Source organism: Primulina eburnea, chromosome 6, assembly GCF_022965805.1.
Source record: "Primulina eburnea isolate SZY01 chromosome 6, ASM2296580v1, whole genome shotgun sequence".
Classification (NCBI taxonomy): Eukaryota; Viridiplantae; Streptophyta; class Magnoliopsida; order Lamiales; family Gesneriaceae; genus Primulina; species Primulina eburnea.
In genome coordinates this window covers 38201061-38223300 of record NC_133106.1, presented here as the reverse complement: position 1 = coordinate 38223300, position 22240 = coordinate 38201061, and the positions used below count along the sequence as shown (strand labels likewise).

General features: G+C 36.1%; 4 protein-coding genes and 1 long non-coding RNA gene across 8 annotated transcripts; 2 read left to right on the top strand and 3 right to left on the bottom strand.

Annotated features, from left to right (window-relative positions):
• Positions 1-625: 625 nt before the first annotated feature.
• LOC140835116 (chitinase-like protein 1) lies at positions 626-3243 on the top strand. Its single transcript, XM_073200490.1, has 3 exons — positions 626-1188; positions 2068-2227; positions 2629-3243. Exons 1-3 carry the CDS (start codon positions 801-803, stop codon positions 3035-3037), a joined length of 957 nt encoding a protein of 318 aa, XP_073056591.1. The 5' UTR covers positions 626-800; the 3' UTR covers positions 3038-3243.
• Positions 3244-3643: 400 nt separating this feature from the next.
• LOC140835113 (uncharacterized) lies at positions 3644-7442 on the bottom strand. Of its 2 annotated transcripts, XM_073200486.1 has the most exons (5): positions 6789-7442; positions 6041-6281; positions 5298-5475; positions 4208-4456; positions 3644-4100 (listed from the first exon to the last, which is right to left on the bottom strand). In XM_073200486.1, the coding sequence occupies exons 1-5, from the start codon at positions 7255-7257 to the stop codon at positions 4062-4064; spliced, it is 1176 nt and encodes a 391-aa protein (XP_073056587.1). In that variant the 5' UTR covers positions 7258-7442; the 3' UTR covers positions 3644-4061. The 2 variants fall into 2 exon arrangements, with proteins under 2 accessions (XP_073056587.1, XP_073056586.1); XM_073200485.1 differs by having other exon boundaries at positions 3644-4456; positions 6789-7441.
• On the top strand, positions 6288-6961 carry LOC140835114 (uncharacterized). Its single transcript, XR_012118844.1, has 2 exons — positions 6288-6700; positions 6738-6961. It is a non-coding gene; the product is annotated as an uncharacterized lncRNA (long non-coding RNA).
• Positions 7443-9338: 1896 nt separating the features above from the next.
• On the bottom strand, positions 9339-13025 carry LOC140835115 (PTI1-like tyrosine-protein kinase 3). 3 transcript variants are annotated; one of them, XR_012118845.1, is made up of 9 exons: positions 12805-13025; positions 11846-12023; positions 11323-11576; positions 11094-11220; positions 10735-11008; positions 10008-10140; positions 9833-9919; positions 9561-9733; positions 9339-9481 (listed from the first exon to the last, which is right to left on the bottom strand). XR_012118845.1 is itself a non-coding variant. In XM_073200487.1 (8 exons), the coding sequence occupies exons 2-8, from the start codon at positions 11937-11939 to the stop codon at positions 9614-9616; spliced, it is 1089 nt and encodes a 362-aa protein (XP_073056588.1). In that variant the 5' UTR covers positions 11940-12023; positions 12805-13025; the 3' UTR covers positions 9339-9613. The 3 variants fall into 3 exon arrangements, 2 of the variants coding, with proteins under 2 accessions (XP_073056588.1, XP_073056590.1); XM_073200487.1 differs by having other exon boundaries at positions 9339-9733; XM_073200489.1 differs by lacking the exon at positions 12805-13025 and adding an exon at positions 12561-12773 and having other exon boundaries at positions 9339-9733.
• Positions 13026-15201: 2176 nt separating this feature from the next.
• Positions 15202-19962, bottom strand: LOC140835112 (2-isopropylmalate synthase A-like). The gene is made up of 12 exons (XM_073200484.1): positions 19281-19962; positions 18986-19199; positions 18823-18903; positions 18380-18472; positions 18223-18309; positions 17792-17892; positions 16851-16884; positions 16680-16754; positions 16373-16456; positions 16149-16283; positions 15740-15885; positions 15202-15635 (listed from the first exon to the last, which is right to left on the bottom strand). The coding sequence occupies exons 1-12, from the start codon at positions 19919-19921 to the stop codon at positions 15494-15496; spliced, it is 1833 nt and encodes a 610-aa protein (XP_073056585.1). The 5' UTR covers positions 19922-19962; the 3' UTR covers positions 15202-15493.
• Positions 19963-22240: the final 2278 nt, after the last annotated feature.

The following is a 22240-nucleotide window of genomic DNA, read 5'->3' as shown; positions in this document are numbered from 1 at the left end:
CATTTCAAAAAATACCCACGACACTTCAATCAAATTTGTTGAAGATTTGCAAAAAAATTATTCAGGTTATAACATAGCCCGAATAAAGTTGTATTGATTTACAACTATAAGGAATTGTTGCTGGAAGAATTGTTGATGTCAGAACTCGGAATCAAGATAACCCCCACCCCCCACGATGTAATATATCTACGGTGTATGTTGGCCACGTTAATTGTATAAATTCTTTTACCAATCCTTTTTTCGGATAAACTTGTAGGTTTGTCGGTGCTATTTAACTGACTTTGATGATTGGTTTGAAGGTTATATTATGAGTCCAAGAACTTACCTGCGATTTTCCACATAAGAATAGCTACCGTCGGAGAGTTTCATCGTCGTTAAAAAAACAATATTTATTGAATATAAATGTATGCCGACACTTGAATTATACCAAATACTGTAAAATACACGTATTGATGCAATCGAGTATGAATATTAATGAATTTGGATTTTACTAGTGAATATTTGCATGGGTAGTTCAGGCGTCGGTGGAGTTGTTTTCATGGTTGCTTCATTCCAAATCAAACGACCTACCCGCAATCTTCTTCATTTACCAGAGCCCATCTCCACCGTTCAATCACAATGTCTCCATTTCATGACAGCAATATAACATCTAACGCCACGCCTAAAGATACTTTGTACATATTATAACAATTAATCATCGGTTGTGCCTTCTTTTTCCGTTTCTTTCTTCCAAAAAAATCCTCGATAAAATACTTATATACCCAGAATATTGTTGGTTTATTTCACTTGTTTGAGCAGCAATGATGATGGGCAACAGGAGAATTATGGTGGCATTGTTGATTCCGGCAATGGTGGTTTATTGTGCTTGCATGGTGAGTGGGGACGATGAGATCAAGGAGAAGAAAGTTGGTGGGAAGAGGATGTGTGATCAGGGATGGGAATGCAAGGGATTCTCAGCATACTGTTGCAATCAAACCATTTCCAAATTCTTTCAGACTTACCAGTTTGAGAATATCTTCTCCAAGAGGAATTCTCCCGTTGCTCACGCGGTTGGCTTTTGGGACTATAGATCTTTCATCTTGTCTTCCGCCGTTTATCAGCCGTTGGGCTTTGGAACCACTGGTGGCAAGCTCATGCAGATGAAGGAACTTGCCGCTTTTCTTGGCCATGTCGGCGCTAAAACTTCATGTTAGTCTTTTTTTGGTGAATCCAATTAGCAATTAGTTTAACATTTTCATGCTGGGGGTAGACTCATAAACTTATGATTTACATGGTTAGAAAAAGGAAATTTCATATTTAGAAAATAATAATAATTTTTTTTATATGAGCTCACCTTCTGTTCTTGGCTCGATCTTGTATTGAACTACGAGTGAATTGTCGTTGGAGTTACTTGGGAACAGAGTGATTCCAGGGTTTGCCGTCCTGGCCGCTTCGCACGGGAACGGCCACTGTCGCGTCAAAGTTCCGGGCAAAAACGTTTGTTGTAGGTTATATGCTACATCCGTTGATTACACAGCCCTTGGCTATTATATCTTTCCTGTTGCCTGTAGGTCAATCGACTGAAATATCAGGCTTCGCTACTTTACTGTTTGAAAAACCATGAATAGCTTCTTTACTGCGAAATATAATTTTTTTTTAGTTGCCCCGAACTATGAATTTTGGTACGAAATGAGACAATCAATCAAAATCAACATTCTCCCGAGATTGTATTGATGGTTTATATAAAATTTTTTGTCTAGTATCAATCTATAAGATCAAAGTAAGAACAATTCTTGCTATGTAGTATCAAAATTCAGTCATAACTAGGCAGATGAAGTGACAACATCCTTTGAACTATACCCGGGATCAACTCCCTGCAAATGCGTGTGTACAACTTTTAAATGGTATAGACTGGATAGATTTGAAAAAAAAAAGTATATAGCAAAGCCAACACGTAATAATATCATAGAGAGGATACGACTTTTGTTTCTCCTGCACTTAAAATTTATTTTGGACGAATGGCCTTTTGATTGCATTTTGCTTGTCCGTGAGTTGTGTATTGTAATTGGTGTAAACACCGTGATGCAGGTGGGTATGGAGTGGCCACGGGTGGACCTTTATCATGGGGGCTATGCTACAACAAGGAAATGAGTCCTAGTCAAGATTATTGTGACGACTTCTTCAAATATGAGTATCCGTGTTCTCCTGGAGCACAATACTATGGTCGGGGTGCTATTCCAGTCTACTGGTATTGGATATTTTCATTTTCTTGATTTTTCTCGTTCTCATGAAAGTCCTATTAGGATATTTAGTTTCATCACCTGCAATTAGACTTTAAATTATTCCAAGATTATCTGATTTTTTGGTTTCTAGTTGCTATGACCATGAGGACTTCTGGCTGAGCTCATTTTCTACTTTTATTTATTTAAATAAGCTTTCAATATGTTTAAGAAATATATCTATGCTGAATGTTTAACGGAAATCTTGTAGTTTATAAATAAAATGAGAGATGCTGATGGTTTACTCCTCATTTAGCTAAAACCATCTCCTCCAAGACCCATGTGTTATTTACATAATACACAAGGATCGTGTAAATGATAGTTGAGCTGAGTACATCATTGAAAACTACTACATCTTTTCTTGTTTCAGGAACCATAACTATGGCAAAATAGGTAACGATATCAAGGTAGATTTGTTGAACCATCCTGAGTACCTCGAACAAAATGCCACAATAGCCTTCATGTCTGCAATGTCGATGTGGATGACCCCGAAGAAAAAAGGGCAGCCTTCAGCCCACGACGCTTTTGTAGGAAACTGGAAACCCACAAAAAATGACACCATGGAGAAACGAGTTCCAGGGTTTGGCACAACGATGAATATTTTGTATGGTGATCTTATTTGTGGGCAAGGTGAGATTGATCCAATGAATGTATTGATATCTCATTACCTATATTACCTCGACTTGATGGGAGTTGGGCGTGAGGAGGCAGGACCCCATGAAGTGCTTTCATGTGGCGAGCAGATTGCTTTCAACCCATCCTATAAGTCGTCCTCTTGAATGGGTCTCTGTGATTCTGCTATGTATGTTGTAAGAAGGGGAGCACCAGCTGATACAATTGTGTGTGGTTATCGTCTAGAGACAAGTATTTATGTTGCTCTGATTGTCTGTTTTACCTCTTATGAAAATACAAGTTTGGTCTTCGATGGATGTGTGTTCGAAGGGTAATATTTGTTTATTGGAATCTGTCATGACTCATGTAATCAGTCTTTTTGAGTTGGTTCTTTTGGAACTCAATGGAATTATTGGCGTTGTATGCTTCTTATAATAATTGTCAATAAAGAGGTAGGTATGTTGTTGGTATGAAGGATGAATATAACCAATGTTCGTATTGTGTCCACATTTTACGACTTACCGTGCCATTTTCCAATCATAAAACTGGATCGTTTCATAAGAATTCGAAACCCGTAGTTTCCAACAAATTTAAGGTGCCATTCAGACGCATGAAAATAGCTTTATTATTCTAGGTTAATCTTATAGAGTTGATTCTAAAACATTTAGCTAGGATTTTACGCAGCCAGTGAATCATATAATTTTTGAGTAAGAGATTTACATCGAGACTTCAGTTGTTGAGCGAAAAAGTTCAGTCGGGAGACACATCTCAAGTGTGAAAGCCGGGGAAGAAATTATCACCAAAGTACATTTTTTCAAAATATGTTTCTTGGGAACTATAAAATATTTCCTCCCAATAATTAAGTGTAAACTACAAAATTCAAAGGCATTGTCCTTCTCCTTCAGCAGAAGCACAATTGATCACCTAAAAAAACATGGGAAAAGGAAATGAAAAGGTCTGTATCCCATCCACAAGCCGATCACCTCTGCTCAATAACGAAAGGCAAAATGTTTTAAAAAACGGAGGGATGTAGCTTCAGCCAAAAAGACTAGACGAGTCTTTCTTGCGGGTATATCATAGAGAATCCAGGGAAACTGATTAAAAGCCAGCCCATTATACCTTCACTTCTCTGACTGTCCAAAGTACCTGCCGGAAATTGTTGCAAGAATATTTAGCATGACAACTTCATCATCAGCGTTTGCTTTCACAGCTCGTAAACTCGCACATTTTCTGAGTAAAGACCGAAGAGATGCACTTGTGTCAGCATCAAGAGGACTATCAACAGCGACACAGAGAGCAAAGAGCCATAAACAATCTTCGCGTGATAATGTGCTTACGTTCTCAATTAAACTTATACGTTTTTTTAACTTTGATGTTCGAGCTGCTGAGTCCATTTCTAAAATTGAAGATAAGGCAAGACTGTCACTTGTTGTACTGGGTTCTTCCAGTGTATGTGGGGAGGAAGAAGCTTCAGATGGGCAGGAATCATATCCAGATAAGAAACTGTTGAAATATTCAAATATAACCGACTGAAATTCAATAGAATTTTCTGTATTAGATCCCTGAAGGTCGAGCTGTGAAAAACCCTGCAGGAAGGGAATAAACTGATTCAGGTCAATGACATGTATGAGTTTCACAGAAAGCTTGGTGTGGAAGACCGCTCAATATTTCGGTGAGGGTTTTTTCTGTTTTGTTTTAGGGGCTGAAGTATGGCTCCAGTCCTAGAACACTGAACAAAACAATCGGAGATGGCATTGCAGAAATTTTTGCATACGTATATAAATTTTTGGGAGGTCAAAAGAGAGAAGTATGAGCTAACTCTAAGCTAACATCTTTACGAGCCAAATGTTATGCCTGATTCTACAAAATTGCAGTTGGTTGTCAACTTGGCACTGAAACTATGATGGTAAGTTATGCGTATTCGGTTTAACTAGTTCAAGTGGAACAACAAATCAGTTTTATTAAGTTCTCTGTTTATCTTTCATATTTATATGTAAATGTGAAACTTCTACTGTCCTTTTCCCAAAATAAGTAGCCTAAAGAAATTATCAAGAGAAATTGTTGTGCAAAAATGAAAAAAGTAAACGAATACTAAATAGATCACTTTTAATAATTTTAATAATCATACAGACGCTCTTGCAGATTTCTAACTGATTACTGCAGGTCTGTAAGACTTACAACTTCAAGTTCAAATTTCAGTCGTTCAAGTATTGTTTCTTTCAATTTGCCAAGACACTCCAACGGAGGTGCAAACTTAAAAGTGAAATGCTATCTAAAGTTTGAGCAGTACTATAAGTGTTATCTTGCATGAGTTCAAGATATGAAGAAACCAATGCACAGGAGTCATTCACATCTGATTCTCATAGAACAAATGTAAAAATGTACAAACCTAGGCAAAGACAAGATAAAGGGACAAATGAAATATACCAGTCTAAGTTCGGAAAAATAAGCAAGAAAGCAGTCTTCCCACTGTTTGAGTGGCAAGAAATTCTCTGGACAATCCATAATTTCAGGAATTTGCGGCATATATATAGTCTGTTCTTTTCCAAGTTCACTTTTTTCAATCTTGGCAATCGCCACATCCGGAATGTGCGAAGCTTCCCACCTAAATGAAAAGGCACCTCATGAGTTAGATCCCAGAACTTTGATGCTTCACTGGCAGTTGTCAGTTCATTAAATGGGTCAAGTCTTTCTTTGGATATAATCAATAATTATTTATGCAATTAAGAACCATTTTCAAGTCTTTCGTGTTCCAGGTAATGTTAGGCTAGCTAGGTCTAAGTAAGAGTAACCTACATTTCCGATAGTAGTCTAATTTGGGTAAATTAATGGTATGGTCCTTGCACTGTGGGGTTTTCTTCAATTTATTTCCTGTATTACTCATTGATTCGCTTGGGTTTTAGTTCAATACAAATTTTGCAATGACAAAAATTTTCTCCATCTCCAACAAAAATGTGCTTGATAAATCATGTGGCATGCATGTTACCTTTGGCAACATTTTCACCAACAAGAAATGTACAAATCATCATAGAGAGGGTTTTATGTCAGAAAAGACATATATGCACCCCTACGACAAGACCACTCCAAGCAACTATGACCTTCCATAGCAGACACCTAAAATCCCTCAAAATATAAGATCAAATAAAAATTATAAGAGTTAAAAATCACACCTTACACGCCTAAGGTATTCCAGTCCATCTTGTGGAGGGCCAGAATCAAAATCAGGTTCTCCCGTTACCAAAAAGGCAGGCTTCTGAATGCTACTGTAATCTTCATCACTAGTATAATCAGGGCTGTACTCTCCTTCTGCACCCAAGCAGCTTATTTCATCGTTGACAGGGGGACGGTATGTAGGGTTTAAAAGATCAAAACGTTCACTGCTATTGTCTGGAGGATGGCAGCAGTTTTCACCTGAAACAAATAAAGATTTCAAGAAACTTCATCGAATTTTCACGAAGAAATGAAGAAAGATAGATCATTTTAAAATAACAGTAATCTTCCACGGTGTTCATTGCCACCACCAAATGCCAATTCATTAATGCAACAACTAATCAGCATTCAAACCAATCCTGTGTACCGTCACTTATTTTGTTCAGTTTCACAATTGAAGTCATCAAGGACCTCTTGAGTTACGAAATACTTTCAAGGAAGTCAAACTGAATATACTGTAACTAAGGAATGTTCAATTAACAACTCGTCAAATGTCCAATCCAACTACGCCCCCAAAATTAATTTTTTAAGCACAACACAAGAAAAAAAACTCCAACTTCGCCCCCAAAATTAACAAGAACGACCGCGTAGCATCTTCTCCCTTCCCCATTCAATTTCTGGTGGGCCAGGAGTAAAATTACATGAATCACGGAAGAGTTGCAAGCAATAGAAGCCACAACAAGCTCACTTGAGCGTAGAGCAGCATACCCATAGACGCAGGGGGAGTAGGAGCCATTTGGAACTGTGGCCGAGGATCGAAATCAAAGGAAATGGCAGGCTCGAGATTATTATCAGAATTAACAAGATCATCGTACTCCAGAGCCACCGATGGACAGAGCCCACAATAAACCTCAAGCCACTTCTTCTTTTGGCCGTGCAAATCCTCAAACCTCAGTGCTTCCATCTCCATCCTGGAATAGACAAGTCCCTTCTTCTCTTTCTTTTCAAAGGTCATAATACCGTTAATTGTGTCCTTGTTCTTCCTATGCTTCGCTCGTGGCTTCTTCCTCCTTTTCTTCGCTGTTTCCAGAATATTCTCCTCTGTATCATCGTCAACGAATTTACCACTTATAATAAGGGGAGGAGGTCCAATCAACCCAGCATCTTCTTCAATCGGTTCTTGAATTTCTGAAACACCAATCTCAGACATGGTATTCAGCTTGCTTACTTCTGCCATCAGCGTCAGAGAAGAGAGCCTAATTTAATTTGGTGTTACAGAAAATCTCCTTTATTCGGCAGGCAGGCATTCACCACGGAAACTGTACGAGAGTTCGGTAGGTTTTTTAGTAAATCAGTCCATCCGAAATCCAAACACCTTAATTCCAATTCTAGCCTTTACCCTACCCAAAAAAAAAAAAACTCAACATCGACGTTTCGTTTCACAAGGTCGGAAACATAAGAAACCGGAATAGTCGGCTCGATAAAAAATTCGTTTGAGTTTGTTTGTCGATTATACAACTCAAGCTCAATTTCGAGCTCGAAAAATTAATCAAATAAAGCTCAAACTTAATGATATTCGACTCATGAGTTCACAAACATGTTATATAATAGGTTCGTGAGCTCGAGCTTGACTTGTTTAGGTGGTTCGTAATCTCGAGCTCGAGCTCGACTCATTTATGTGGCTTGTTAGCTCAAACTTGGCTCATTTGTTGAGTTGACATATAAAAATATTGCTACTAATGTCAATGGAAGGAATTGAAGTATTAAAAGAGTGAAATTATTGCAATGTTATTTGAGTGGGTCTCATGTGACCGTAAGACGGGTCACCCTACCCATATTCACAATAAAAAGTAATACTTTTGGCATAAAAAGTAATACTTTTTGATAGATGCCCCAAATAAGAGATCCGTCTCACAAATACGACCCGTGAGATCTTCTTACACAAGTTTTTGCCATGTTATTTATATGTTTTTTTTTTTAATGATAAATTCATTAAAAAGTAGGTAAAAGTTTATACGGATACAAATACACTGGGCATCCCCAGGGACAATCTAAGAAAAAGACAATCAGTATTACAATTTGAACAACTCAAATACCACTACCGAAATTAAATCATATGAATAGCATTTGGCACACTTCTTAGGACATGAATCTTGATCTTCACTATCACTCCTTCGATCTCCGGTTCCTCATTCTCGAAAATTTTCCTATTTCTGATAGTCCATATTTGGTACACCGTCGATGCAAGAGCAACACAACGCATCTTGTTGAGGGCCGAACTTCCTCTGTACACACCTCGAAATGCCGCTAGCATAGCATTTGGAGATCCCATGAGTTTCCGCATTCCAAGCCAATCTCGAATACAACCCCAAATTCCACGAGTAGTATGACGAATATTTGTTATCTCATATCTGAATGCTAGATGTATTATTTTAGGATGTTTAATAATATACTGAGTTTATGTTTTTTTAATTGTTATTTTTGTCGTTTTGGTTATTTATAAATAAATTTACATTTTTATGTTTGATTTAAAATTAGATCATAGATATATTTAATTTTTAACAAGCTCGAATTAAGCTCAAACTCGAGCTCAATTCTATGCTTTACGAGCTGAAAAAAGAGCCGAACTCAAACCAGACTTGTTAAAATGGTAAACGGGCTATTAATGAATCAAGCTCGAGCTCGGCTTGATTAACATGATAAACGAGTTTTTAATGAGCCGATCTCGAGCTTTTCTCGAGCTTAGTAATTTCAAGACAAACCGAGCTCGAGTCTGATAATAAAAACACGAACCTCAAACAATCTTAAACGAGTCAAGCACAAATCTGATACAGTTTATTTTGGTTTAATTTGTTGGATCTTTTGCATCTCTAAGTGGGTGGTTAAAGTTTAGAATATCTGTCCCAACTTTTTTGGGAGCCGATGCAGTTTTTTTGGGTTGATTCCATACTATATGTAGGGGCATTATCCCATGATAGAATCAAAGGTCCACATTTAATCACACATATATGAAGTCCACTATTTTTTTTTTAAAATCACATATGTAAGAGCACTACCCCATGTGTAGCATCCAAACAACCGTTTTTTTTGGGAGTTGCTGCTGTTTCGCTCGGTAGATTAGCAGACGAGGGAAGATAAATTAGGGTGGTAATTTTTTTAATATATTTGAAGGATATTTAGTCTAAAAATAAATTCTTAATTTACAAAAATCATATAAAACATATATCAATTTATAATCATATATTACATTTCTAGACCATAATTTGCGGTCACACCAAATGGAATCATTCGGAAAGGAAAAAGAATTCAATAGGCAAATAATAATAAAAACAGAGTGTCTCTATATTTAAAATCTGAAAGCAAAACGGTATCTTTAGTCTCGGGAGAACATCCAATTCCATATTCCGTCGGAGGATTTACAAGACATCACGGCCATAATGCAATACCGGCAGACCACAGCACTAAACAAACCCAACCAAATCACTTAATGTGTCAAATCCAGGAAAATAACGAACTCATAATTTTCAAGAACTTTCATACCAACAGCTCTGTGCAAAATTCACAAGAATTCAAACACAACAAAAGCAGCACTACTAAATCTCCGGAGCAGGGGCAGGCGACTTCAACATTGGCTGCATAGCCTTCACAACGATGCTCATATTTGGTCGAAACTCAGCTTCATACTGCACACATAATGCTGCCACAGCGGCAAGCTGGATGGCCAAAAAAAATCATGATACTTAAATTTTTGCATTTCTTTTTTTATTTGTTTAACTGACAAACCATACAAGAAGGGAGGGGGGAGGGGGCACCTTTGCAACTCCTTTTGGAGGATATTCACCCTTGAGTTTTGGATCAACACATTGTTTCACTTTGTCTTCGCTCAATCTTGGAGTGGCCTAAAAGTAAAAGAAAATACATTTTAAACGTGTACGATTACGTTAGAAACTTGGGACGGGGAGAACAGAATAAGCTTAGAGGAATCACCCAAGTAACGAGACTCTGCTGTCCACGAGGCATCGTGTGGTCAACAGGCTTCCTTCCAGTCAGAAGCTCTAGCAGAACAACACCAAAACTATATACGTCGCTCTTTTGAGTCAACTGCCCTGTCATTGCATATCTTCAAAAGGTTCAAGAAAAAACCATTAAATTATATTCCCTCAAATGAACTAATATCCTCGATGATATATGAGATGAAGAGGTTGTTTGATTCAAGTGGATTGAAGTCTTCAAAAACAGAACCGGAGTTTTTACAAGAAAAGTAACAAGTTCTTAGTTCTTACACATCACCATCAATTTTAGCCTCTATATGAACATAACTAGAATATTTCAGTTGACAGCTTAGCATGCATCGCTACACCTGGTGCTTCTGATACCATCAACTATAAGCAGCTGGTACTAGTTTTTTTAAGATACAGCTGTTGTGCAGTAGGCCTAAAGAGCTTGCAAATCAAACAAATGTCCATTGCTAGAACAATTGTTCGGATTAGTTTGAAAATGACAACGAGCAAAGGGCATCACATAAAATCAGGTGGACATTGTCAATAGAGTGATAGACCAAATGAAACAAGTTTTTCCAGCGCAACCACATAGAATCGATAGTTTAAGCATGACGGTCCATCAGTATCATTGGATTTCAAGATATGCATGTTAGTTAATACATGCCTACATGTAAGAATCACCAAATGATAAAAAATGAGTGAGGAAAGATTACTCTGGTGCATGGTAGCCAAAGGTTCCAAGAACTCTAGTAGAATGAAGGCGAGCAGCCATGTCAGGAGCCTGATTTGAAAGGTTAAAATCTGCAATCTTGGCTTTGTAGTCTTCGAACAGAAGCACATTGCTGGATCTGATATCTCTATGAATTATAGAAGGATGTGCTTTCTCATGCAAATATGCCAGTCCCCTTGCAGCATCAACAGCAATTCTTACTCGTTGCATCCAGTCAAGTACAGGACCAGGTTGCGCCCCCTGTACCCCTTTCCTCCCTGTATGCAAACATGATAAAAAAAAATTGCTCTTAGTTCTCACACCACGTCCAAAACCAAATCAAGAGCAATCTGATTTACATACCATGCAATATGTCATGAAGAGATCCCATAGTTGCGAATTCATAAGCCAAGACACGAAGATTGCCATCAACACAGTAACCAAGCAATTCAACAAGATTTTCGTTCTTCAATCTTGACACCATGGAAACCTAGGGAGATATTAGTTGCAACATACTGGTCAACACACACCATGCAGATAAGAGAGAAACAGAACTTCTGAGGTGCATCAAATTCCCAAATTTCCAGTATACCTGAGTCAAGAACTCATTATTTGAATCGGGCTCAGAAGACACGTCAAGCTTCTTGACAGCAACTTCCTTGCCATTGTCTAACTGTGCAAAGTACACTCTTCCATAAGATCCTTCACCAATTAAGGCCTTTGATCCAAAATTGTCAGTTTTCTCTTTTAATTCCTCTATAGACAGTTCAGGAACCTCAATAGGAGGTACAGACTTCTGAACTTCAGGCTTCACAGGAGCTGATGCCCTCAAGCCTCTTTGATTTCCTGTTGTTTGCACAACATAGATGGAGTAGTCAATGCCAGATGCCACCAAGCGATAAATGTTACAGAGAAGATAATTAACCATTAGTGAATAGGTGCACGATTCAATTTTATAAAACCACTACTCGATTCATCCCTTTGAGTGCAGCTATCGACATTTTCATCAACAGCAATAACAAGCAGCTTCTCTATTTTGGTATCATCAGAAAAATAAATAAAGTATTTTCATTCCATTTGTAGTAGGAAATAAGGGTGAAAAGATAAGAACTTACCATCAGCGCGAGTCCTTGGGCTCTTAAGGTGCTCATTTTCATGTGAGTCATATGATTCCTCGACGTGACACCTGCAACACAACCACTTACGCATCCTTGTTCTTTTTCTCAAATAAATATCGTCTTCAGCACTCCTGCTCTCCAAGTGTACAAAGTAACCAGGAGGAGGTGCATGAGCCTAAAATGTTAGGAAACTAAGGCTAATATTACTAGGTGAACGGACCAACATCATAATGTAAAATCCATACTAGTGCAGGCAAAAACATGTCCCACAGGAACCTCATCGCAAGTTAAAATTCTTATCAAGATTTATTGCCAGACAACGGTGTCAATTCAGCAACAGCATCAGTTGTTTTTAAAAGTTCTTTGAAGATTTTATCACAAACTTTCTCTATTAAGACATTAGAATTAATTTCCCATTCACACTTCTATCAACACAGATATATACAGAATCAATGACCAGTAGATGGAAAAATCAAATTTATGCTAAATTTATCTGAATAGAAATAGATATAAGTTCACCAAAAACACATTGAGTCGCCCTTAGATTTAAAATATATTCATGGGTCCTGGGTAAACGAAGATTTCCAGGTCTAAGATAATCAGAATCCACAAACTGAAACAAAACCATCGCCCCAAATAATTCCTCAAACAAATGAAAAAAAACCCCACAATCCCAGAAAACCCATTAGATGATTTCAATCAACAATCTTACCACCAAACCCCGCCCTCAAATATAATTATCATCCATAAACACAATCACCAAAATGGGTAGGTCAACTATATCAAAATGACGATAATTGAAAGAACCCAAAAACAATCACCGCAGACGAACAGAAACAGAGATCTAGTCTTAAATAAACAACCAGCGTCACAAAGATAAGAGAGAGAAAGGGCAGGGGGGTTTTGAAAATCAGATTACAATAACAAGAGAGGCGAAGAAAGATAATCAAACCCACCGAAATTTATGGGCCTATTTCTTTCGTTTTTCCCCTCCCTCCCCACTGGCTCTAATCTAAGCGTGTACGAAACCGGAATATAAGAAAATGGGCGTGGCGCACGATTTTTCAAGATCAGTTCAGGAAGATCGAAGAAAAAGTGAGGTGGAGATACATGCAAGCAAGCGTACAGGCAGGCAAAGGAACCAAAGGAATGGATTCAGCCACGGGTCCGGGTTTGGGTGGGTTTGGCACCTCATGCCTTTTTTAGACCAGCTCCGTCCCGCGAACCGATCTGGATAGGATTCCTTTAACTTGTCAAAAATATATAATTTTATATTTATTTAATAAATATTTTAAATTAGTAAATCATTAAATTTATATATCTAAACTTCTATTAATAATATTCAAGACGAAAAAAATATTATAATAAGTTAAAAATACATAGATTTGTATTCAATTGATAATAAAAAAAATTATAATTTTATATTTTCATATTAAACATATAATAATAAAAAATAATAATTTCAATCAAAAAATTTTAAAAATTAAAATTATATATGAGGTATTAATTATTTAGTCTAAAAAAATAATTATATCGATAATAATATATATACATATATATTTTAAATTTTCAATATATAAGCATATTTTGACGAGACAGATATGAGGTGAGTTTGATCAAATCCGATACACATCCGAACTTGTTTGTAAACCAGTAAAGCCGTGTCTAAACTCGCCCAGCCATCCCTAGGATTCAATGGGAGAGAGAAGAAACAAACTAGAGAGGTGAAATTTATTTTTTCCCTATTTTATTACGAGAATTGTTAATTATGCATGTATATTTATAGTATTTTATATTCTAAATTTAATGTAAATATTTTAGTTGAAATTTCATATAGTTAAAATATAAATTGTATTCATGTGTGCGTCACATTTGTAGTCATATTAGTTGAATCAATTATATTCATGTAATTGTGTGTCGTTAATCCATTTAATTTATTATCGTTTAAATATAGTTACATAATTACAATCGATTCAACAAAATAAATATAACTAAAAATGTCACAGTTCAGTACATACATGATTAAAATTATAACTAAATATAATATAAGAGAAATTGAGAAATAATTTTAGTGAGGGTGATGATATATTATTATTATTATTATTATTATTATCATGACATAGTGTGAATGATAATTCAACTCTTCTGCGGACGTTGTCGTGCTGTAGAGATGCCACGTGTTGGCCACCGTTTCCGTTGCTGGCAGTCTCTTTCCATTGATGTCTTCAATGCCTATTGAGTGATGTGCAGCTCCGGCTGTGCATTGCCGATGAACCCTGCTAGACGATAGCGTTTTGATCCGTGTGGGATCGGTTATCTGCATTTGAAGTGATCAGGTGCGCCGGTTCTCACAAATTATATAAAGCTTATGCTGTCAAAAAAACGAAATTACCTTAATTCTCGATATCCGAGTGACAAAATCTTAACAATTGACAATAAATACGGCTTGAAAATTTTATTCTTTTCCAACTCATCTGAGAATTTTATGAATTTAGATTATTAAATACAACTCGAAAATTTCATTTTTTTTTTGTCAACATACATAATTCAGTTTGATCCAACAATGAATAATTGATCAAAATTAATAAATCAAATTTTAATTATTCAATAATTATGATTTTTAATACCTTAAATCCAATCATGAACAACATAGGTCGAGTGTAATATTTAAAAATTAATATGAAACAAAAGAGATCAAGTGTTCGTATTTGTACACTTGAGAGTCCGAAGTCAGGAGACTGAATTTTACCGAGAAATATTAGAGAAACGACACGTATGCAAAGACAATTTTTACAGCATATTAATTATTATTTTGACCCTTAAATAGATATGGTACATCTACAGAGAAGATACATGTCCCAGATCACCTACGTATATGGTCACCTATGTCACGAAAATATGTCGGACACGTTGAAAAGTGTAATTGTATATTATATTTGACAATTGAAAGATGAGACATATTAGTATATCATAGAAAAAATATAATTAGTATCGTAAATGTCGACAAAATTATTTTACCGCGAATTTAACCCACCAACGAATTCTCATACCGTGGAGGTATTTCTAGGGGTTCTGAAAACACAAGCAAAAATGAGAACTACACCTTCATCTTCTCATAGTGTTTTAGATCAGTGTAACGTGGAATTCAACTACATGGAATCCAAGTCTCCTGCTTTTGTTTATTTTATGAATCCGGCTTTTGATGAACCTCGTTAAACTCGTGAAATTGTTCTGACGCTAAAACTTTGGTTAAACTCGTCCACCACAGTTTTGTCATTTTCCTGTAGGCAGGCCAGCCACCGGATGAGTATCAAACCGTCGGTGCAGCTCGTGAATGCGGACAAATGAGATGGTGGTCTCAGAGATTTCTTTGAACTTAAACATCACGTCTCGATACAAAATAAAACATTTTAACATTCAGCACCAAACGAACGAACGAACAATACCAACGAAGATTTATTTTCAGACAGATACTATTTTATATATATATATATATATATATATATATATATATATATATATATATATATATATATATAATTTTGCAGGAATTGAAGAAAATTATCATCCTCGCCAACTCCATCCCATCCTCGCCAACTCCATCGTCTGCCAAGACAATTGCGACAGGTTTTCTTAAGAAATAAATCATTTTATATGTACTTGCAACGCCTTCTTTTCATTGACATCATCTACTTTCAAGCGATTTTTTACCCCGAGCAACTTGTTCAGTGCACCAACATAGGCTCGAACGCTAGAGATCACGATATCCATATCTGCTCCAGTTCCACTGTCGATAAAAGTTGCAAAAGAAATGAATCTTGACGTACAACACAAAAGGAACATTGTGATTATTTAACTTGAGAACAAGTGGAATTAAATTTTGGCTCATACCTGAATGCTCGATTAACAGTTTGTCCAGTCGAAGCATGGGTTGCAGGCACACTATCTACTCCTTGAATTAGAACCCTTGTCGTTGCAATAGCATCTATACCTTCTGTGACTGAATTCATGGAATACTCCAGAAGTTTGACAGGAACCTACAAACAGAAGAAAGGAGTGACAAGGTCATTCAGATCTCAGAAAAGAACTGTGCACAATAATACAGCTTTAAAACACCCATAGCTTCATTTCCATTGCCAGATGACATTAAGTACAGTAGCAGTAAAAATGATTAAATACTACCAAGTATTGGAATTTGGATGATACATCACCAATTTACCATTTATATTTACAAAATCTACTGAGTGCATTAGCGTAAGAATAACAATAATAAATACAGTGTCCAGCTGAAATTCTAAACCTTCACAATGAGATCAATGGCCTTATAAGCTGCATCAACAGGTCCAGTCCCAACTGAACAAGCAATGAGTTCAGTTCCGCTAGCATCAGTAAGTTTAACTGTTGCAGTCGAAAGGCCAAGAGTACCACATGTAACCTATTCACGAGGGACATTGATCACAAATTGACTGAACTATTCAAGAAAGCAAACTGCAATGAAATTTAAGACGACGCTAGTTGCTGTACCTGTACATCTTCAAACTTCCAAATCACTAGTGGTTGGAAAACTTCATCGGAAACTAGAGCAATTAGGTCATCATCGGTGATAAGCTGGAAAAAAAATACTCCCATGAATACAAGAACGCCAACAACAACGAAATCTAACAGGCAAATTCAATACATCAAGAATAGTCTCAAAGGGTGAATCATGCACAATCCTAAGCATGTTTTCGCTTTTATGATTCGTCGGCAATTGAACTAAAGAATGAATACTCTGTTCTAATCAGAATTTTACAGATATAACTAGACCTTCGATATCAGAGAATTCAGGTACCTTTTTATTTCCAGCAACAGATTTGAAACGTGAGAATAGATCATCAAGTTCCTTGCCATCAATATCATATCCAAGCTGCAATCACATTCATAAAAGTCAAGTTCGTACAATATAACAATAATTCACAAACTATATAGATCACTATTAACTAAGCTTGAATTTGTAACTTACCTCCAACATTTTGGCTTTCAAAGCATGGCGTCCACTGTTCAAAAAATTATGCAAACAAACAGTATTACAAAAGGTACTCCCTCGATATAAAAATCCACAATGTGACGACCGTTTTCTTGATAGCAGTTACATCAATAAACTCATACGAAAACTATCCATACAAAGAAGCAAGAACAAACAAATTTCATATTCAGATACAGGAAGATGGATAAATGACCTAATTTCTGGACACTTGCTCTTTACTCCTGAACGAATGAACGACAAATGCCGCTGATGAGCAAAAACAACGTATGGTATGAAAATGTCACTAATGAAATAACTTGTTTTTTCAGCAGTAAAATATAAAAGGGGTCAACACCTGCAAACCCACAAATCCATCTTTTGCCTACACATCTTCATTTTGTTTCAAAAAGCTGTTACTGATCGTGTTGCTTTATTCTAAATAGCATCTTAAAGAAAATCTGAACATACAGAATATGTTGCAAACTTGCAGTTTCAACTATCCACAATTTTTCTATGCTGCCAGTGAAATACACCAAGTACATTTAATATCAATGGGGTATATGAGCTCATATGGATTTCACAGCCATCTCAAGTATGTTGCACACAATCCAAGGTAGTTATCTCATAAACTGAGCCTTACCTGGTGAAACACAAGATTCTCCCGTGCTTTTGGTAAACTGTTTTTTACTAGACAATAGATGAAATGAAAAATACAGTTGGATATCTTAATGCTCCAGGCTAAATTCGTGTACGAAAACCAGTTTCAAATGGACAATATAAAAAAGCACAAAGTGAAGGACCTGCTGAGTAAATCATAATCCTTCATGATGAGTTTGGTGCGTTGGTTTGACCAACATTTAAACGTTGCAATAGAAAAAAAATTGAAAGAAAAAAACAGACACAAAAGAAAAGAAACCATATTGGGCTTTCCATCACACCTGAGTTTTCCCAGCACTATACCCGATTCATTAGAGCGAAGAAGTCCAATATCTTCAGGAGACATAATTTCATATGTATTTTTATTTTTAAGCATTCCATCCTACAAAAAAAATTGAAAAACCTGCTATAAAGAGGATTTACAACAATGAATTGGAATAAATGCGTGGATTTAAACTTGCATGAGTTCCACAAAATAGAAATGACCATATTGCTCAGGAAGGAATTCAATGCGTGCTAGAAACAAGAAAATGTAAGAGAGGAAAAAAGATTGATACATGATATCATGAATAAAGAACTCCCTTTAAAAATAAAAGTTGTCCTTTCACTAAATAAGAGTTACAGAATATATTTTCCCTGTCAAACTAAAATGAAGAAGCATGAACGAGTAAAACTGAGTAATTTTCGGGCATTCAGTGCGTTCAACACCAACCTGATGGATGCCACTTTCATGAGCAAAAGCATTAGCTCCAACAATCGCTTTGTGTGGTTGAACACGCAGCCCACTATATTCTTCTACCTATGAATGAAGTGTGACACAAACTTACAAAGAGAAGAAATAAACTAAAAAGAAGCTGAGGACAGCATACCATCTTGCTCGCCATGACAATATGCTGAGTATTAATCCCTGTATAAAGACCATCCAATGCTTCCTCTCCACGGCACTTCAAGATCATTACTACCTGCAGGAAAGCAAAATAATCTAGAAAAGTTATTGCACCCTGATCTTACAATAGGGTAATTTGCATTAAACTCCCACGCACTTTATGCTTTTGGTTCACCTCCCTTGCATGTTATAATTTTTACATTTGATAAGGAAGGTGACTGCATAAAATGTAAGGGAATGTGGGGGGTGTAAATGCAAATGACCCTCTTACAAAATATGCATAAACTCAAACTAGTGTACAAAATTGTATAATAGTAGTAGCGGAAAGAACCTGTAAAATATACTGAGAGGTTTCTTAACTAAAAAAAGACAGGTTTTCAAAAGTAAAACCAAACGTAAAAGATTTATAGATAGAAGAGGACGCACCTCCTCTAATGAAGCATTACCAGCTCTTTCCCCGATTCCATTAATAGTGACCTCAACTTGCCTTGCACCAGCACGTACCCCCTGTTGTAAGATGAGCTTCCACCTAAATGCAGAATGAACTTGGGGATATAAATCATACGATAAAGGGCAAGAAATTTCATACCTCTACAGTGTTAGCTGTTGAAAGTCCAAGGTCATTCTGACAGTGTGTGGAAATTATTACATTTTCAATTCCAGGGGTATTCGCTTTTATATCAGCGATCATTTGCCCGAATTCGCCAGGCAAATTGAAGCCAACTGTATCTGGAATGTTAAGGGTTGTCGCTCCCGCCTTAATAACTTCTCCCAGAATCTGATAAAGAAACTCCCTGTCTGATCTGTAAGAAACAAAAAATAAAAATTAAAAAAAAAAATCGATTACAAACTATAAATCCTAATAAAGAAAGTTATGGAAAAACCTTCCAGCATCCTCAGGACTGAATTCAACATCATTACATCCCAAACTTCTGGCATAAGTGACCATACTCCTAGCTTTATCAATCACCTGTTCTGGTGTCATTTTCAACTTTTCTTTCATGTGAATCTCACTAGTAGCAATAAACGCGTGAATCCTAGGCTTCTTCGCATATTTCACTGCTTCCCACGACTTGTCAATGTCCCTCTTGTTACACCTCGCCAATCCACAGATAACCGGAACGTAATCTGAACCATCGCCGTTCCCAACCTCGAGGGCAATTTTTTTAACGGCCTCGAAATCCGCCTCGGAAGAGGCTGGGAATCCAGCTTCAATGATGTCGACACCAAGCCTAGCAAGCTGGCGTGCGATGTCCAGCTTCTCCTCGGTGGTCATGGTGGCTCCGGGGGACTGCTCGCCGTCGCGAAGAGTGGTGTCGAATACGCGCACGTATCTAGGGTCCAAGATACGATTGGGGACGTACTCGGGGCGACGGAGCGAGCAGCGAATGACGGCGGCAGCGGAAGCATCCCTGTGTTTACAGAAGTATAAGGAACGGAAGGGGGTTGAGGTTTTAGGGATTGCATGCGTTATTCGTGACGGCCTGCAAATGGAGGAAGAAGAAGAAGAGGCAGCAGCCGCCATTGATTTTTCTGAGCCTGTTGAGTTAATTTTTTCTTATAAATATATTACAGCAATATAAATATAAATATATAGAAAATAGAAAATAAGTGAACCCTATAGTATTCTCTGCATTTTGGGCTGAAGTTGACGACTAGACTGATAATTAAACACGTCTGTCTCTCTCTATGGCAGAGGATAATGACTTCTCGGTCATTGCATCTAAGGATGTTTATCGGTCGGTTTGGTTCGATTTTCGGTTTTTTATTTCGATTTTTTCGGTTTTCGGTTTTACAAATATATAATCCGATATCTGAACCATTTTTCTCCGGTTCGATTCGGTTTTCTACCGAAATGATTCGATTATTTCGATCGATTATTTCGGTTTGATACAATTATTTAAATTAACAATATAAATATATTATAAAATATAATATATTATCTTTTTAAATGATTTCTTAGTAAAATATTTAAATATAAAGTATAAATGAATTACATAAACAATAATCAACTAACTATTATTCAAAATAATTCTTCATTCATTAATATCATCTCAATAAATAATATAAAATAAAAATAATATTATTAATTTAATTAAATTTCGGTTTTTTCGGTCGGTTCGGTTTTGACATTTATAATCCGAAATCGAACCAAATTAATTTCGGTTTTAACATTTATATCCGAATTATAAAATTCGGTTTTCGGTTCGGTTTTTTCGGTTTGAATTTTCGATTTTTTCGGTTTTATCCGAAGTTTGAACACCTCTAAATTTTCATCTGCCCAAAAAATAAAAGGATGCTTGAACACTGTTTTTAAATGTTCAAAAAATATGAAGAAATTTTTTTTAAAAAAACAAAGTTTTGCAATTTTTTAAAAGATAAATTAATTTTTAAAAATTATTTATTTTAAAAATTACGTTATTCTTTTCTCATATGTTGAAATATTAGATATCTTGTTATAAGAATTTATGTCTATATTTATAATAATAAATAATATTTTCATTATAAAATTAATTTTTTATAAACTATCGAAATAGGTAAAAATTTGTGTGAGACGGTGTCACAGGTCGTATTTTGTTAGACGAATCTCTTATTTGGGTCATCCATGAAAAAGTAAAAAGTATTATTTTTTATTGTTAATATCGATAGAGTTGACCCGTCTCACAGATAAAGATTCGTAAAATCGTCTCACAAAAGATCTACTAATGAAAATAATATGAGTGAGTCTCATGTGAGACCGTCTCACGGATCTTAATGCGAGATGGGTCAACCCTACCCATATTCACGATAAAAAGTAATACGCTTTGCATAAAAAGTAATACTTTTTCATGGATAACTCAAATAAGATATTCGTCTCACAAATACAACATGTGAGACCGTCTCACACAAGTTTTGCAAGGCCATGAGTCCCTAGTTGTCATCCACTACCCTCATTTCATTTCAACGGGTAAGATCTTGCCACACATACAATTGTTTTTAAAAAAGTGGGTCTTATATATGCATGGGCAAATCTTGGCCATTCATCCTATCATGGAGGAAATGCCCACATGGATAAGATGAAATAAACCTCCAAGAATGTGGTTATTCCTCTCACACTCGTCCATTCGATGACTCGATATATCTCAACAAAATCAACATATATCATTATCAAATGAGTCATGACTCAATATGCTATGACAACACAATAAATTCATGAATACATCAGATAAACATTCAATGCACATAAAAAAAACATACACTGGATATTCTTACACGACTATATAATTTACCAACTAACATGCGATTTAACATATAATACCACATAAATAAAAAAAATAACAGATAAAAGTCATATACGTAGGATCATCACGTGGCTTTGTCAAACATCGAGAAAATAACCGATTTCTATGTAACTCAGATAATTTATCAAACACCATATAATTTATACGTAGCCTTTGAAGCTCCTGAAAACTCCGTCATGTGACAAATAATTTAATTTTTATCCATTTTCTTAAATTTATTCAATCAAGTGATTTAAGTCATTTTATTTCCAATAATCACAATTGACATGAATCATTAGGCTCAAATGTTAGATTTACCTTACGATCCACGATTTCTTTAATCTATTCAAGATCAAATCATCAAAGTGGTGCCTAATTTCAATTCGACGCTACAGCTTAAAGAGTGTAGGGCCAATGCTAATACCACTAATATATACGGTTAGAATCAAAATTTTCAATGCATACTAATTAATGTTCAGACTAGTGATTCTTCAATGCATGCTAATTAAATAAACTAATAAAGATTCGGCCCTCGCACAAACTAAATAAAGTAATTTGGTTCTTATGTATTGTTCTTCACGGTT